This window comes from Lepidochelys olivacea (genome assembly GCF_965140295.1).
Source record: "Lepidochelys olivacea isolate rLepOli2 genome assembly, chromosome: 7".
NCBI classification, from domain to species: Eukaryota; Metazoa; Chordata; order Testudines; family Cheloniidae; genus Lepidochelys; species Lepidochelys olivacea.
In genome coordinates, this window is record NC_140417.1 from 90,835,221 (window position 1) to 90,850,517 (window position 15,297).

Genomic DNA, 15,297 nt, shown 5'->3' on the forward strand with positions numbered 1-15,297 from the left:
GCTTAATACACATCCACAATAGTGTTTTGCAACTTTTCTTCTCCAGCCGAGGCAAATGGCAGGGCACAAAGGGAGTGCAAGGAATCCTTGTGAAAAGAGGCCTCCTTTCTTGATTTATCCAAAGAAGCACCTGGCTGTACATGTGCAGAAAGAGAACAAGCCCTAGATTATAGGTAAAGGCTCATTTTTCCAGGTCTTTTACAAACCTGCCAACTTTCAGGAGAGGCAGAGATGAATGAGGCAGTGTGGTTTAGGAGCTAGAGCAGGGCTTGGGAACAGAGAAGCTGGGGCCTCTGCCTAGCTGGCCAGTGAATGTGTGGCCCCGTGTCTTACTCATTTGTCCACTTCAGGCAGGGGTGGAGGGAGGCAAAGGGCCTGATTCTGCAACCCGCACTGGAGTGAGTAAAGAGACTCGCACGATCGGGCCCTTTATGAGTTTGGGGGGCGGGGGGCGTGAAGGGCGGGGAGCTGCAGCGAAGTGCGGGACCAAGCGCAGCGCTGGGTGGCCGGAGCTGGTTGGTTTCCACCGTGAGCTGGGCGCACGGGGGAGGAGGGGGTCTGTTTGCCTCTGTTTCCCGGGGGCCCCTCCTGCTCCCTTTGCCTGTCAGGGACTTTTTGGAGTGTTTCACTGAGCCCTGGAACGACTCCCCGCTGTCCTGGCTCCTGGACGGTCGCCGCCGCTGGGAGCAGCCCCCAGCCCTGCGCCTCGTTCCCTGCGCTGCCGCGCGGCAGGGGCCGCTCCCTCCCTGCTGCTCCGTGGGGCGGCGGCGGGGAAGCCGGGACGCAGCCCCAGCGCTCGGAGCCCCGCTCGCCTGCTTCGGCCGGGGGGCGGAGGGGAGCGGGCGGGAGGTGGAGACGGAGGAGGGGTGAGGCTTGAGGGGCCGGTCCCGGGAAGTGCTACGTGTCTCCCAAGTCTTTATAGCGCCTTGCCCCCAGCGCCAGTCCTTGGAGCGCAGCCTGCCTCGTCCCCCGCCGCCAGCGAGCAGCGCCCGGCCGAGGGCCAGCAACATGTCCGAGAGCAGGAAGCCGACGACGGTAGGAGGCTCGCCTAGCGCCCGCCCGCTCTGGAGCCAGCGTGCGCTCTGCACCCCGGGGGACGCGGAGCCTTCGCTGCCGCCCGGTCGCTCGCAGCCTCTCCCGGCGTCGCGCTGGGTCCCGCCCTCCCCGCGCGGCTGCCGGGCACCGCGCTCGGCGTTCCCGGCTGCGCCCTGGGAGCCCGACCCGCAGCGAGCGCGGGGCTGGCTGCAGGGACCCTCCCCGAGCAGACCTGCCCGCCGCCCAGAGGGATGCCTGGTCACCGGGCAGCAGCGGGACAGTCTGGTTGGGCCGGGACCTTGCTGTGAGGGGGCTTGTTATGCGCGTGGGGATTGTGACATTCCCGCCGCTCGCAGAGCTGGAGCGAGTCACCACCTCCGCTCAGCTCCCCGCGGAGGAGGGGGTTGGCCGAGCGTCTACACTGGCGCGTCTACACTGAAGCGTTTGAAAGGAGCAGCTAGGAGGAGTTAGGGGGTTCAGAGCTGTGGGATTCTCCTCTGCCCCGTCTGCATGGTTACCTTGGGGCTGGCTCCTAACTTGAGTCTGGCAGGCAGCCATCCGGCAAACGGGCTCTAGTCAATTTACTGCCCAACTCTCTGCCCCTGTTGGACACCTGAGCCCAGGAAGCTGGTGGTGGGGGCAGGGGTGCGGGAACAATTTGTACAGTGGGGAGGCTGCCGAGAGCCATTTCACCGAACTGCAAACCCTGTATATTATGGAAACCACTTCAAGCCGGAGGGTGCTGCAGGACCCCTAGTTCCAGCACCTGTGCTTGAAGACCGGTGTGCCATGGCAGAACTGAAGGTGTGCTTTGCCTCCTCTGGCCAAAGACACTTGTTACAATTTAGGCCACAGATTTTGTGGTCCTTAAAGTCAATAGAAACGCGTCATATACTTTTGTGTTTTATTTTCACTATCTCCTCACATGATTTTCTTTTACATTTGAATCATGTCTCTGTTAGACCAGAGTTGCAAACTTTCTACTTTTAGTTTTAGCATTTGGCCCTCAACTTTTTTGCATGTAGGAGATGACTAGAGGAAAAAACAATTACAAAGCTTTATTCTCTTGTATGCCTTGGATATTTACCAGTGTAATTTAAAAATGTAGCCTCTCTCAAGATAGGTGGGAGTATTCAAGGATACATTCATGCAGATATTAAAGCTACAGTGGGATCTGTTAATGCCAATAAAAGAACAGCTATTTTTCTAGCTATTGTAGCAATTTGATCTGCAATTAATAAGAAGAAATCCCTGTTGGGAGTGCCTAGTGGCCAATGTTAGCAGTTGATGATTAGCACAGTTTCCTCTATATTGGTTTTTAAAACTATACCACTTTAATTATGAGTGATTCCATAAAATATATCTTAACCTTGCTTAATTATTCTCTATTTATTTTGTTTTGGACAAATTCCACCTAGCTCATTATACACACTTCTCATTTAGTCAAACCCCTGAAGTTTCCCAGCCCATCTCAAAGCACAACTATCTTTTATAATACATTCACTAATTAATTCTCAGAAGACCTTTATATTCTGCAGAAGGAGTAGAGCAATCCAGATGACCTGCACCATGGCTGTTATTTCCCAGGCTAGAAGGGAGTACGTTGGGGGTAGCATACTTTACTCTTGAATGCAACTTAAGTTATCACTTTCAGTCCTGCTTAGCTTGAAAAATAGGAGCTCATCATAGGACTTTGAAGCTGTGAGAATGTATGGAAAAACTGGAGGGATAATAATAAAAGCACTTCTAACCTTCAGAGCTCCATATGAACATTAACCAGTCTTCATAACACTTGTGTGGTAGGTAATCAAGTATTATCCACACTTTACAGAGTAGGGAAAACGGAACAAAGTTAAATGACGTGCCTGATATTACACAGTGAGTCAATAGCAGAGATGGGATTAGAACCCAGGAGTCTGGGACTATATTACTCTGCTATCATACTGCCTCTCTGCAAATCTTCAATGCTTCTGCAAGGTCACCGACACAAAACTTCTCCCTTTCTACATTCTTCCAGAATTGTAGAAAGGAAAAACAAATGTAAACCAACTATAAAATGATAAATTAATCTACAGTACAGTACACTTGGGCAGAGGCCGGTTCTGTGAAATGATTATCCAACTGCAGTTCTGCCATGATATTTGATACCCTGGTTACAATACAGCCAAGAGGGTAAGGATTTGAAAGAAGTGATCTTTCTTAAAATTGATCATCGAAGAAAACTTTTGTATCTCATTGACTTCCACTGTAACATCAATGATGTCTACATCCTTACTAGAAAAGGGTAAGGCAGTCTGACAACTCTTGGGGTTGTTGGCATTGGAGTCAATAAAGCTACACTGATTTATACTAGCCAGGCCCTGTGCTTACAATAAATTGTAATAATTTGTGTGCTAGCATTGGACACAACAATAAGGAAAAGCAAGGATGCCTTACTAGTGAAAATGATGATCAAGGACAGCAATTTAAAAATAGAAAGGAAAAAAGAAAATGAATGTTCCCTGCTTTTAATCTATGGGCTCTTTATATGATTATGAACCTGAGTCTGAGAAGTGTTGGGCAGCCACAGCTCCTTCTAAAATCATTCGGGAGTTGCATTTCTGTTTGCCAGGTCACAGTAGTAGAAGGATGGAAGAGGGACTTGGTTGGAAAGAACCTAAAAGCAAGGCAATTCTGTATATTTTATATATGGAAATAATAATATATGTGTGCATATATATCTCTATCTATTTTTATATATATATATATATATATATATGGAAAGAAGTAAGAGTAGTGTATAGCTATCTATAATCTAGTCAATTATTCTGAACACACATTGAGAATGCAACAGTGGTACAGCAGAGGGAGTTTAGAATGTTTGATTAAATAATCCCAAGAAGTTCACATACAAAAACTAGATGTACACTGTCAAATAGGTGCTCTCAGTAGTTCCAAGACCGTTGCTAAGGAACGATGTTAGCATAATTTCTGGTCCTATTGTGTAAGCACTCCAGGCACTAAATGTAAATGTAGAAATTTAGGCACAAAGAATGCAGACCACAAAGCTCATGAAAGCTTATGCTCAAATAAATTGGTTAGTCTCTAAGGTGCCACAAGTACTCCTTTTCTACTTACAGGAAGGAGAACTCTATCCTGGGAAGCAGTGACTCTGAAAAAGTTTTTGTGGGGTTATGATGGATAATCAACTGAACATGAACTCCCAATGTGACACTGAGGCCAAAAGAGCTAATGGAGTCCTGGAATGCATAAGTAGGAGTAGAGAGGTTATTTTACCTCTGTATTTGGAACTGGTCTGACTGCTGCTAGAATATTGTGTCCGGTTCTGGTGTCCACAATTCAGGAAGGATGTTGATGAAATGGAGAAGAGCCATGAGAATGATTAAAGGATTAGAAAATATGCCTTATAGTGATAGACTCCAGGAGCTCAGGTTAAGGGTTGACTTGATCACAGTCTGTAAGCATCTACAGGGGTAACAAATATTTCAGTCCAAGATATAACACAATCCAGTGGTTGGAATTGAAGCTAGACAAACACAGATGGGAAATAAGGTGTACATTTTTGATGTTGAGGGTCATTAATCAGTGGGACAATTTACTAAGGACTGTGGTGGATTCTCCATCACTGACCATTTTTAAATCAAGATTCTATGTTTTTGTAAAAGATATGCTCCATGAATTATTTTGGGGAAATTCTGTGACCTGTGCTATACAGGAAGTCAAACTGGATGATCACAATGGTCCCTTCTGGCCTTGGAATCTATGAATCACTGATGCAGGATCAGGCCCTCAGATTTATGTTCTAGGAGCAGGGACCTTGCCATTCATTCATCTGTAGAATGCCAAGAGCATAGATGGAAAAATACAAATAAATAAGTCGATGTGTGTTTTGACTACGTGAAATGTGCTGATAATCTCAGTCTACAGTGGATAACTGTCTAGGTTACAAGACCCACAACCATAACTAGCACTAATTGCCAGCAAAGCTGTCAATCTCTGAGGAAAGGCCAAGGACTGAATTATCAAGGAGACTGAACTGCTGTCTCAAACCTGAGGTAGCCTTTTCAGAATAGGATTGAGCCATATTGACAAGGTAAGTTGGTGAAGCATTCACTGTCATCTGGCAACTTTCAACATGGTAATAAAACCATATTTTAAAAAACAAAACAAAACTGTGAACTAAATAAATAATGGATGAAATTCACAGTACAAATGTAATGGATTCTGCCTGTTCCTAGAGAAGGGCAACAAAGATGTGACAAGATTATGACTATCAACAGATGGCTCAGGCAGTGGTACTATAAGGAGGGCTTTGGGATGTATGGCCACTGGGAGGCATTCATGGACAGAGGACAGTTCTCTCGGGAAAGACTTCATCTGAGTAGGGAATGAAATAGACTTCTAGGACTGAGGCTGGCACAACTGATTAAGAAAGCTTTAAACTAGGAATCTGGGGGAGATGGCTGGGAGATGTCCAGGTAATCTCCATGCCGGATTTTAGCATTGAGAGAGAAGAAAACGAAGTAAGAAAGGATACAGCCGTGGGTAGGAGAATAGATATAAGGAGGAAGGTCAGTGTGGATACCAGTTTAATAGGTTATACTGGCTGTAGAATGACTGTGCCTAATCGGGAACAGAATGTGAGTGAGGCCAAACAGCAAAAATTAAGATGTTTGTACACGAATGCGAGGAGCCTAGGTAACAAAATGGAGGAACTAGAGCTACTGTTGCAGGAAGTGAAATCAGATATTATAGGGATAACAGAAACATGGTGGAATAGTAGTCATGACTGGACTACGGGTATTGAAGGGTATGTGCTGTTTAGGAAAGACAGAAGTAAAGGTGGTGGAGTAGCATTGTATATCAATGATGAGGTAGAATGTAAAGAAATAAGAAGCAATGGAATGGATAAGACAGAGTCCGTCTGGGCAAAAATTACATTGGGGAAGAAAACTACTAGAGCCTCCCCTGGCATAGTGCTTGGGGTGTGCTATAGATGGCCGGGATCTGATTTGGGTATGGATAGAGCCCTCTTTAATGTTTTTAATGAATTAAATACTAATGGAAACTGCGTGATCATGGGAGACTTTAACTTCCCAGATATAGACTGGAGGACGAGTGCTAGTAATAATAAGAAAAGGAGTACTTGTGGCACCTTAGAGACTAACCAATTTATTTGAGCATGAGCTTTCGTGAGCTAAAACATCCATTACAATCTACATACCACACAGACTATGCTGACAGCTTGTGCCACATGCTCTCAAAGAAACTGCGGAATCACCTGATCAACATCCTCTACAGCAAACAGGGAAAGATTAAGAATGAGCTCTCAAAAATGGATACTCTCATAAAAAACCAACCTTCCACACAAACTTCCTCGTGGCTGGATTTTACAAAAACTAGACAAGCCATTTACAATGCACACTTTGCTTCTCTACAAAAGAAAAAGGACACTAAACTTTCTAAACTACTACATGCTACAAGGGGCCACAGCAGTGGTTCCCTCAACCCACCTAGCAATATTGTTAACCTATCCAACTATACTCTCAGCCCAGCAGAAGCAGCTGTCCTATCTCGGGGCCTCTCCTTCTGCCCCTCCACCCCCACGAACATGATACAGTTCTGTGGTGACCTAGAATCCTATTTTCGATGTATCCGACTCAAGGAATATTTCCAAAATACCTCTGAACAACATACTAATCCACAGAGACCTTCCTACCAACACTACAAAAAGAAGGATTCTAGGTGGACTCCTCCTGAAGGTCGAAACAGCGGACTGGACTTCTACATAGAGTGCTTCCGCCGATGTGCACGGGCTGAAATTGTGGAAAAGCAGCATCACTTGCCCCATAACCTCAGCCATGCGGAACGCAATGCCATCCACAGCCTCAGAAAAAACTCTGACATCATAATCAAAAAGGCTGACAAAGGAGGTGCTGTTGTCATCATGAATAGGTCGGAATATGAACAAGAGGCTGCCTGGCAGCTCTCCAACATCACTTTCTACAAGCCATTACCCTATGATCCCACTGAGAGTTACCAAAAGCAACTACAGCATTTGCTCAAGAAACTTCCTGAAAAAGCACAAGATCAAATCCACACAGACACATCCCTGGAACCCCGACCTGGGATATTCTATCTACTACCCAAGATCCATAAACCTGGAAATCCTGGGCGCCCCATCATCTCAGGCATTGGCACCCTGACAGCAGGATTGTCTGGCTATGTAGACTCCCTCCTCAGGCCCTACGCTACCAGCACTCCCAGCTACCTTCGAGACACCACTGACTTCCTGAGGAAACTTCAATCCATCGGTGATCTTCCTGATAACACCATCCTGGCCACTATGGATGTAGAAGCCCTCTACACCAACATTCCACACAAAGATGGACTACAAGCTGTCAAGAACACTATCCCCGATAATGTCACGGCTAACCTGGTGGCTTAACTTTGTGACTTTGTCCTTACCCATAACTATTTTACATTTGGGGACAATGCATACCTTCAGATCAGCGGCACTGCTATGGGTACCCGCATGGCCCCACAGTATGCCAACATTTTTATGGCTGATTTAGAACAACGCTTCCTCAGCTCTCGTCCCCTTAAGCCCCTACTCTACTTGCGCTATATTGATGACATCTTCATCATCTGGACCCATGGAAAAGAAGCCCTTGAGGAATTCCACCATGATTTCAACAACTTCCATCCCACCATCAACCTCAGCCTGGTCCAGACCACACAAGAGATCCACTTCCTGGACACTACAGTGCTAATAAACAATGGTCACATAAACACCACCCTATACCGGAAACCTACTGACCGCTATTCCTACCTACATGCCTCCAGCTTTCACCCTGACCACACCACACCATCCATCGTCTATAGCCAAGCTCTGCGATACAACCGCATTTGCTCCAACCCCTCAGACAGAGACAAACACCTACAAGATCTCTGTCAAGCTTTCTTACAACTACAATACCCACCTGCGGAAGTGAAGAAACAGATTGATAGAGCCAGAAGAGTTCCCAGAAGTCACCTACTACGGGACAGGCCTAACAAAGAAAATAACAGAACGCCACTAGCCGTCACCTTCAGCCCCCAACTAAAACCCCTCCAACGCATTATTAAGGATCTACAACCTATCCTAAAGGATGACCCAACACTCTCACAAATCTTGGGAGACAGGCCAGTCCTTGCCTACAGACAGCCCCGCAACCTGAAGCAAATACTCACCAACAACTACATACCACACAACAGAACCACTAACCCAGGAACTTATCCTTGCAACAAAGCCCGTTGCCAACTGTGCCCACATATCTATTCAGGGGACACCATCACAGGGCCTAGTAACATCAGCCACACTATCAGAGGCTCGTTCAACTGCACAGCCACCAATGTGATATATGCCATCATGTGCCAGCAATGTCCCTCTGCCATTTACATTGGTCAAACTGGACAGTCTCTACGTAAAAGAATAAATGGACACAAATCAGATGTCAAGAATTAGAACATTCATAAACCAGTCGGAGAACACTTCAATCTCTCTGGTCACGCAATCACAGACATGAAGGTCGCTATCTTAAAACAAAAAAACTTCAAATCCAGACTCCAGCGAGAAACTGCTGAATTGGAATTCATTTGCAAATTGAATACTATTAATTTAGGCTTAAATAGAGACTGGGAGTGGCTAAGTCATTATGCAAGGTAGCCTATTTCCCCTTGTTTTTTCCTATCCCCCCCCCCCCCAGATGTTCTGGTTAAACTTGGATTTAAACTTGGAGAGTGGTCAGTTTGGATGAGCTATTGCCAGCAGGAGAGTGAGTTTGTGTGTGTGTGTGTGTGTCCCCGGGAAAAAAAAAGGCGGGGGGGGGTTGAGAGAGCCTGGATTTGTGCTGGACATGGCCCACCTTGATTACCATGCACATTGTAGGGAGAGTGGTCACTTTGGATGAGCTATTACCAGCAGGATAGTGAGTTTGTGTGTGTATGGGGGTGGGGGGGTGAGAAAACCTGGATTTGTGCAGGAAATGGCCCATCTTGATTATCATGCACATTGTGAAGAGAGTTGTCACTTTGGATGGGCTATTACCAGCAGGAGAGTGAGTTTGTGTGTGGGGGGGTGGAGGGTGAGAAAACCTGGATTTGTGCTGGAAATGGCCCAACTTGATGATCACTTTAGATAAGCTATTACCAGCAGGACAGTGGGGTGGGAGGAGGTATTGTTTCATGATCTCTGTGTGTATATAATGTCTGCTGCAGTTTCCACGGTATGCATCCGATGAAGTGAGCTGTAGCTCATGAAAGCTCATGCTCAAATAAATTGGTTAGTCTCTAAGGTGCCACAAGTACTCCTTTTCTTTTTCCGAATACAGACTAACACGGCTGTTACTCTGAAACCAGTAATAATAAGAGGGCTCAGATTTTCCTAGATGCGATAGCTGATGGATTCCTTCATCAAAAGGGAAGAAGGAGGATCCTGGGAACTACAGGCCAGTCAGCCTCACCTCAGTCCCTGGAAAAATCATGGAGCAGGTCCTCAAAGAATCAATCCTGAAGCACTTGCATGAGAGGAAAGTGATCAGGAACAGCCAGCATGGATTCACCAAGGGAAGGTCATGCCTGACTAATCTAATCGCCTTTTATGATGAGATTACTGGTTCTGTGGATGAAGGGAAAGCAGTGGATGTATTGTTTCTTGACTTTAGCAAAGCTTTTGACACGGTCTCCCACAGTATTCTTGTCAGCAAGTTAAGGAAGTATGGGCTGGATGAATGCACTATAAGGTGGGTAGAAAGCTGGCTAGATTGTCGGGCTCAACGGGTAGTGATCAATGGCTCCATGTCTAATTGGCAGCCGGTATCAAGTGGAGTACCCCAAGGGTCGGTCCTGGGGCCGGTTTTGTTCAATATCTTCATAAATGATCTGGAGGATGGTGTGGATTGCACTCTCAGCAAATTTGTGGATGATACTAAACTGGGAGGAGTGGTAGATACGCTGGAGGGGAGGGATAGGATACAGAAGGACCTAGACAAATTGGAGGATTGGGCCAAAAGAAATCTGATGAGGTTCAATAAGGATAAGTGCAGGGTCCTGCACTTAGGACGGAAGAACCCAATGCACAGCTACAGACTAGGGACCGAATGGCTAGGCAGCAGTTCTGCGGAAAAGGACCTAGGGGTGACAGTGGACGAGAAGCTGGATATGAGTCAGCAGTGTGCCCTTGTTGCCAAGAAGGCCAATGGCATTTTGGGATGTATAAGTAGGGGCATAGCGAGCAGATCGAGGGACGTGATCGTTCCCCTCTATTCGACATTGGTGAGGCCTCATCTGGAGTACTGTGTCCAGTTTTGGGCCCCACACTTCAAGAAGGATGTGGATAAATTGGAGAGAGTCCAGCGAAGGGCAACAAAAATGATTAGGGGACTGGAACACATGAGTTATGAGGAGAGGCTGAGGGAGCTGGGATTGTTTAGCCTGCAGAAGAGAAGAATGAGGGGGGATTTGATAGCTGCTTTCAACTACCTGAAAGGGGGTTCCAAAGAGGATGGCTCTAGACTGTTCTCAATGGTAGCAGATGACAGAACGAGGAGTAATGGTCTCAAGTTGCAGTGGGGGAGGTTTAGATTGGATATTAGGAAAAACTTTTTCACTAAGAGGGTGGTGAAACACTGGAATGCGTTACCTAGGGAGGTGGTAGAATCTCCTTCCTTAGAGGTTTTTAAGGTCAGGCTTGACAAAGCCCTGGCTGGGATGATTTAACTGGGAATTGGTCCTGCTTCGAGCAGGGGGTTGGACTAGATGACCTTCTGGGGTCCCTTCCAACCCTGATATTCTATGATTCTGTGATTCTATGATCAAGTAGTTGCTGAACTGACTTGAGGGGATGCCATTTTAGATTTGGTTTTGGTGAGTAGTGAGGACCTCATAGAAGAAATGGTTGTAGGGGACAATCTTGGTTCAAGTGATCATGAGCTAATTCAGTTCAAACTGAACGGAAGGATTAACAAAAATAAATCTGCAACTAGAGTTTTTTATTTCAAAAGGGCTGACTTTCAAAAATTTAGGAAATTAGTTAGGGAAGTGGACTGAACAATGTATGGATCTAAAGGCAGAGGAGGCCTGGGATTACTTTAAATCAAAGCTGCAGAAGCTATCGGAAGCCTGCATCCCAAGAAAGGGGAAAAAATTCATAGGTAGGAGTTGTAGACCAAGCTGGATGAGCAAGCATCTCAGAGAGGTGATTAAGAAAAAGCAGAAAGCATACAGGGAGTGGAAGATGAGAGGGATCAGCCAGGAAAGCTACCTTATTGAGGTCAGAACATGTAGGGATAAAGTGAGACAGGCTAAAAGTCAAGTAGAGTTGGACCTTGCAAAGGGAATTAAAACCAATAGTAAAAGGTTCTATAGCCATATAAATAAGAAGAAAACAAAGAAAGAAGAAGTGGGACCGCTAAACACTGAGGATGGAGTGGAGGTCAAGGATAATCTAGGCATGGCCCAATATCTAAACAAATACTTTGCCTCAGTCTTTAATAAGGGTAAAGAGGATCTTAGGGATAATGGTAGCATGACAAATGGGAATGAGGATATGGAGGTAGATATTACAATATCTGAGGTAGAAGCAAAACTCGAACAGCTTAATGGGACTAAATCGGGAGACCCAGATAATCTTCATCCAAGAATATTAAAGGAATTGGCACATGAAATTGCAAGCCCATTAGCAAGAATTTGTAATGAATCTGTAAACTCAGGGGTTGTACCGTATGATTGGAAAATTGCTAACATCGTTCCTATTTTTATGAAAGGAAAAAAAAGCGATCCAGGCCTGTTAGTTTGACATCTGTAGTATGCAAGGTCTTGGAAAAAATTTTGAAGGAGAAAGTAGTTTAGGACATTGAGGTCAATGGTAAATGGGACAAAATACAACATGGTTTTACAAAAGGTAGATCGTGCCAAACCAACCTGATCTCCTTCTTTGAGAAAGTAACAGATTTTTTAGACAAAGGAAACGCAGTGGATCTAATTTACCTAGATTTCAGTATGGCGTTTGGTACTGTGCCACATGTGGAATTATTAGTTAAATTGGAAAAGATGGGGATCAATATGAAAATTGAAAGGTGGATAAGGAAATGGTTAACAGGGAGACTACAGCGCGTCCTACTGAAAGGTGAACTGTCAGGCTGGAGGGAGATTATCAGTGGAGTTCCTCAGGGATCAGTTTTGGGACCAACCTTATTTAATCTTTTTATTACTGACCTCGGCACAAAAAGTGGGAGTGTGCTCATAAAGTTTGCGGATGATACAAAGCTGGGAGGTATTGCCAATTTAGAGAGAGACCGGGATATCATACAGGAAGATTTGGATGACCTTGTAAACTGGAGTAATAGTAATAGGATGAAATTTAATCATGAGAAGTGTAAGGTCATGCATTTAGGGATTAATAACAAGAATTTTAGTTATAAGCTGGGGATGCATCAATTAGAAGTAATGGAGGAGGAGAAGGACCTTGGAGTATTGGTTGATCATAGGATGACTATGAGCTGCCAATGTGATATGGCCGGGAAAAAAGCTAATGCCGTCTTGGGATGCATCAGGAGAGATATTTGCAGTAGAGATAAGGAGGTTTTAGTATAGTTATACAAGGCACTGGTGAGACCTCATCTGGAATACTGTGTGCAGTTCTGGTCTCCCGTGTTTAAGAGGGATGAATTCAAACTGGAACAGGTACAGAGAAGGGCTACTAGGATGATCCGAGGAATGGAAAACCTGTCTTATGAAAGGAGACTCAAGGAGCCTGGCTTGTTTAGCCTAACCAAAAAAAGGTTGAGGGGAGATATGATTGCTCTCTATAAATATATCAGAGGGATAAATACCAGAGAGGGAGAGGAATTATTTAAGCTCAGTACCAATGTGGACACAAGAACAAATGGATATAAACTGGTCATTGGGAATTTTAGACTTGAAATTAGACGAAGGTTTCTAACCATCAGAGGAGTGAAGTTTTGGAATAGCCTTCCAAGGGAAGCAGTGGGGTCAAAAGACCTATCTGGCTTTAAGATTAAACTCGATAAGTTTATGGAGGAGATGGTATGATGGGATAACATGATTTTGGCAATTAATTGATCTTTAAATATTCATGGTAAATAGGCCCAATGGCCTGTGATGGGATGTTAGATGGGGTGGGATCTGAGTTACTACAAAGAATTCTTTCCTGGGTATCGGGCTGATGAATCTCGCCCACATGCTCAGTGTTCAGCTGATCACCATATTTGGGGTTGGGAAGGAATTTTCCTCCAGGGCAGATTGGAAGAGGCCCAGGAGGTTTTTCGCCTTCCTCTGTAGCATCGGGCACGGGTCACTTGCTGGAGGATTCTCTGCTCCTTGAAGTCTTTAAACCACGATTTGAGGACTTTAATAGCTCAGACATAGGTGAGAGGTTTTTCTCAGGAGTGGGTGCATGAAATTCTGTGGCCTGCGTTGTGCAGGAGGTCAGACTAGATGATCATAATGGTCCCTTCTGACCTTAATATCTATGAATTAAAGTTCCAATACTTATGATAAGTAAAAATCATCTTTCAATTGCCAACTGTTTTCCATTATTTCTTGGAATTTGAGGCTTGATTACAAACTGAATTTCCATATTTTTCCTGGTTTAAATCAGAACTATACGAGTCTTTAAACTAAACTCCTGTTAATTTAACTGGATGATTTCCGAGTATCTTCTCATTATTTGTCATTCTATAAACGGATTCACCATATTTTAAATGTGATGCAAGTTCATTCAGACCTTTATTAAATCAAACCCATGCACATCAAGTACAACTATATAGCAATATTAGCATTCTGTTCATATTGTAATAAAACTGGTGGTGCTCTGTTTTAAAGCTCTTCCATATGAGGTAATCCACTGCTTTGCTGTTTGCAAGCAGATAGTCACAGGGGAACTCCTTTGAGTGGAAATAAATCTCTGGAGAGGGGTCCACGTGGGAGTAGTGTAATTCTAGAGGTCATAAAATCTGGTTAGTTTATGCAATGTATATACAATTGTTTGTTTCACAGTGTTGAGATGGGCATTAAAGAAACCTAACGAAACAACATGGGCAGCGGGTATAACAGGCCAAGAAAGGCTAAGCCTTCCCTGGCGCAACGGCTGCTGACCCTCCACTGGACACCTGGGCCATGGTGGCCCTGCCTCTTGCCCAAAGCCCCAGTCCTCTACTCCAGCACCACCCTGCTCTGGAAGTCCCTGCTGCTTGCTGTGTGATGTGGCAAGCCAGAGGTGGGTAGGGGCATCTGGCAGGGGAGTGAGGCGGCTTGGCTGGACGCTGTGGGTAGGGGGCCGGTGGCTCGGCGGGGGGGGGAGGCGGGGGCAGCAGCTCGGATGGGGTGGGCCTTCAGGGGCGAGGGGAGCTGGTGGCTCGGCCTGGGGCTGGACCAGTGTTCGGGGGACCGGTGGCTTGGCCCAGTGCTGGAGCCGGCCCAGCTTGGCCAGGACCGGGGCGGGGGACCCTTTGGGGAAGGGGTGCTGTTGTCTTGGCCCAGCACTTGGCTTAGCCTGGACCAGCAGCCCAGCACTCGGGGGAGCAGCAGCTTGGCCGACATGGGGGTGATTTTGGGGCAGGGAGGGCGAGGGATCTTTTGTGACTGGGGCAGGCAGGCTGGGGCTCCTTCGGTCGAGGGGGGAGGCCTCAGAAAATTAAATATCCTAACAAGTCCCATTTAGTGTGGTAGTTGAGACTTTCCCTTCTTTTACTCCTCACTTAATCTCTTTCTCTACTTTTCCATGAGTGTGAATCCAAATTTTTCTGCTTTTTGGGCATTAATGAAATCCCGATTTCTTCCTGCTCTTCCATAAAAAGAAGCTCCTTACTGGCAAAATGATGCTTTAACTTTTCTCCAACAGACTATATCCTGTGGGGCTCTGTGAAGGCATACTCATGTAGCAGAATAGATGTTACCATGAATATGGACAGTTTGATAATGTGTCAGAAAAAGGAATGTATACATGATCTTTAGTAGTTATGAATTTTTAATCTTTTGAAATGCAGTGAGTATTAACTACATTTTGGTCAGTGAAACAAATTATTTGGTTATGTGACCCTTTTATGATAACTGGGTAGAGAGTCATATAATCCAAATATTTAAGAAAACCAAGATGTCGCTTTTGTGTTCATAAAATTCTAGCTCGGTAGTGCTTTCACTTTATACCCATTTAGCTGTGTAGGCAACAATAAGGCAATTAGAAGAACATCACTTTGACTT

The 15,297-nt window shown here is 45.4% G+C and overlaps 1 protein-coding gene across 1 annotated transcript in view; it reads left to right on the top strand.

Moving 5' to 3' along the window:
* The first annotated feature begins 918 nt into the window (after positions 1-918).
* The window catches only part of PAPSS2 (3'-phosphoadenosine 5'-phosphosulfate synthase 2), a 96,416-nt gene continuing 82,037 nt past the window's right edge, over positions 919-15,297 (top strand). The window contains exon 1 of the mRNA XM_084634843.1: positions 919-1,035. Coding sequence (XP_084490969.1) covers positions 1,009-1,035 — 27 coding nt within the window. The 5' untranslated portion in view covers positions 919-1,008. The remainder of the gene's footprint in view (positions 1,036-15,297) is intronic.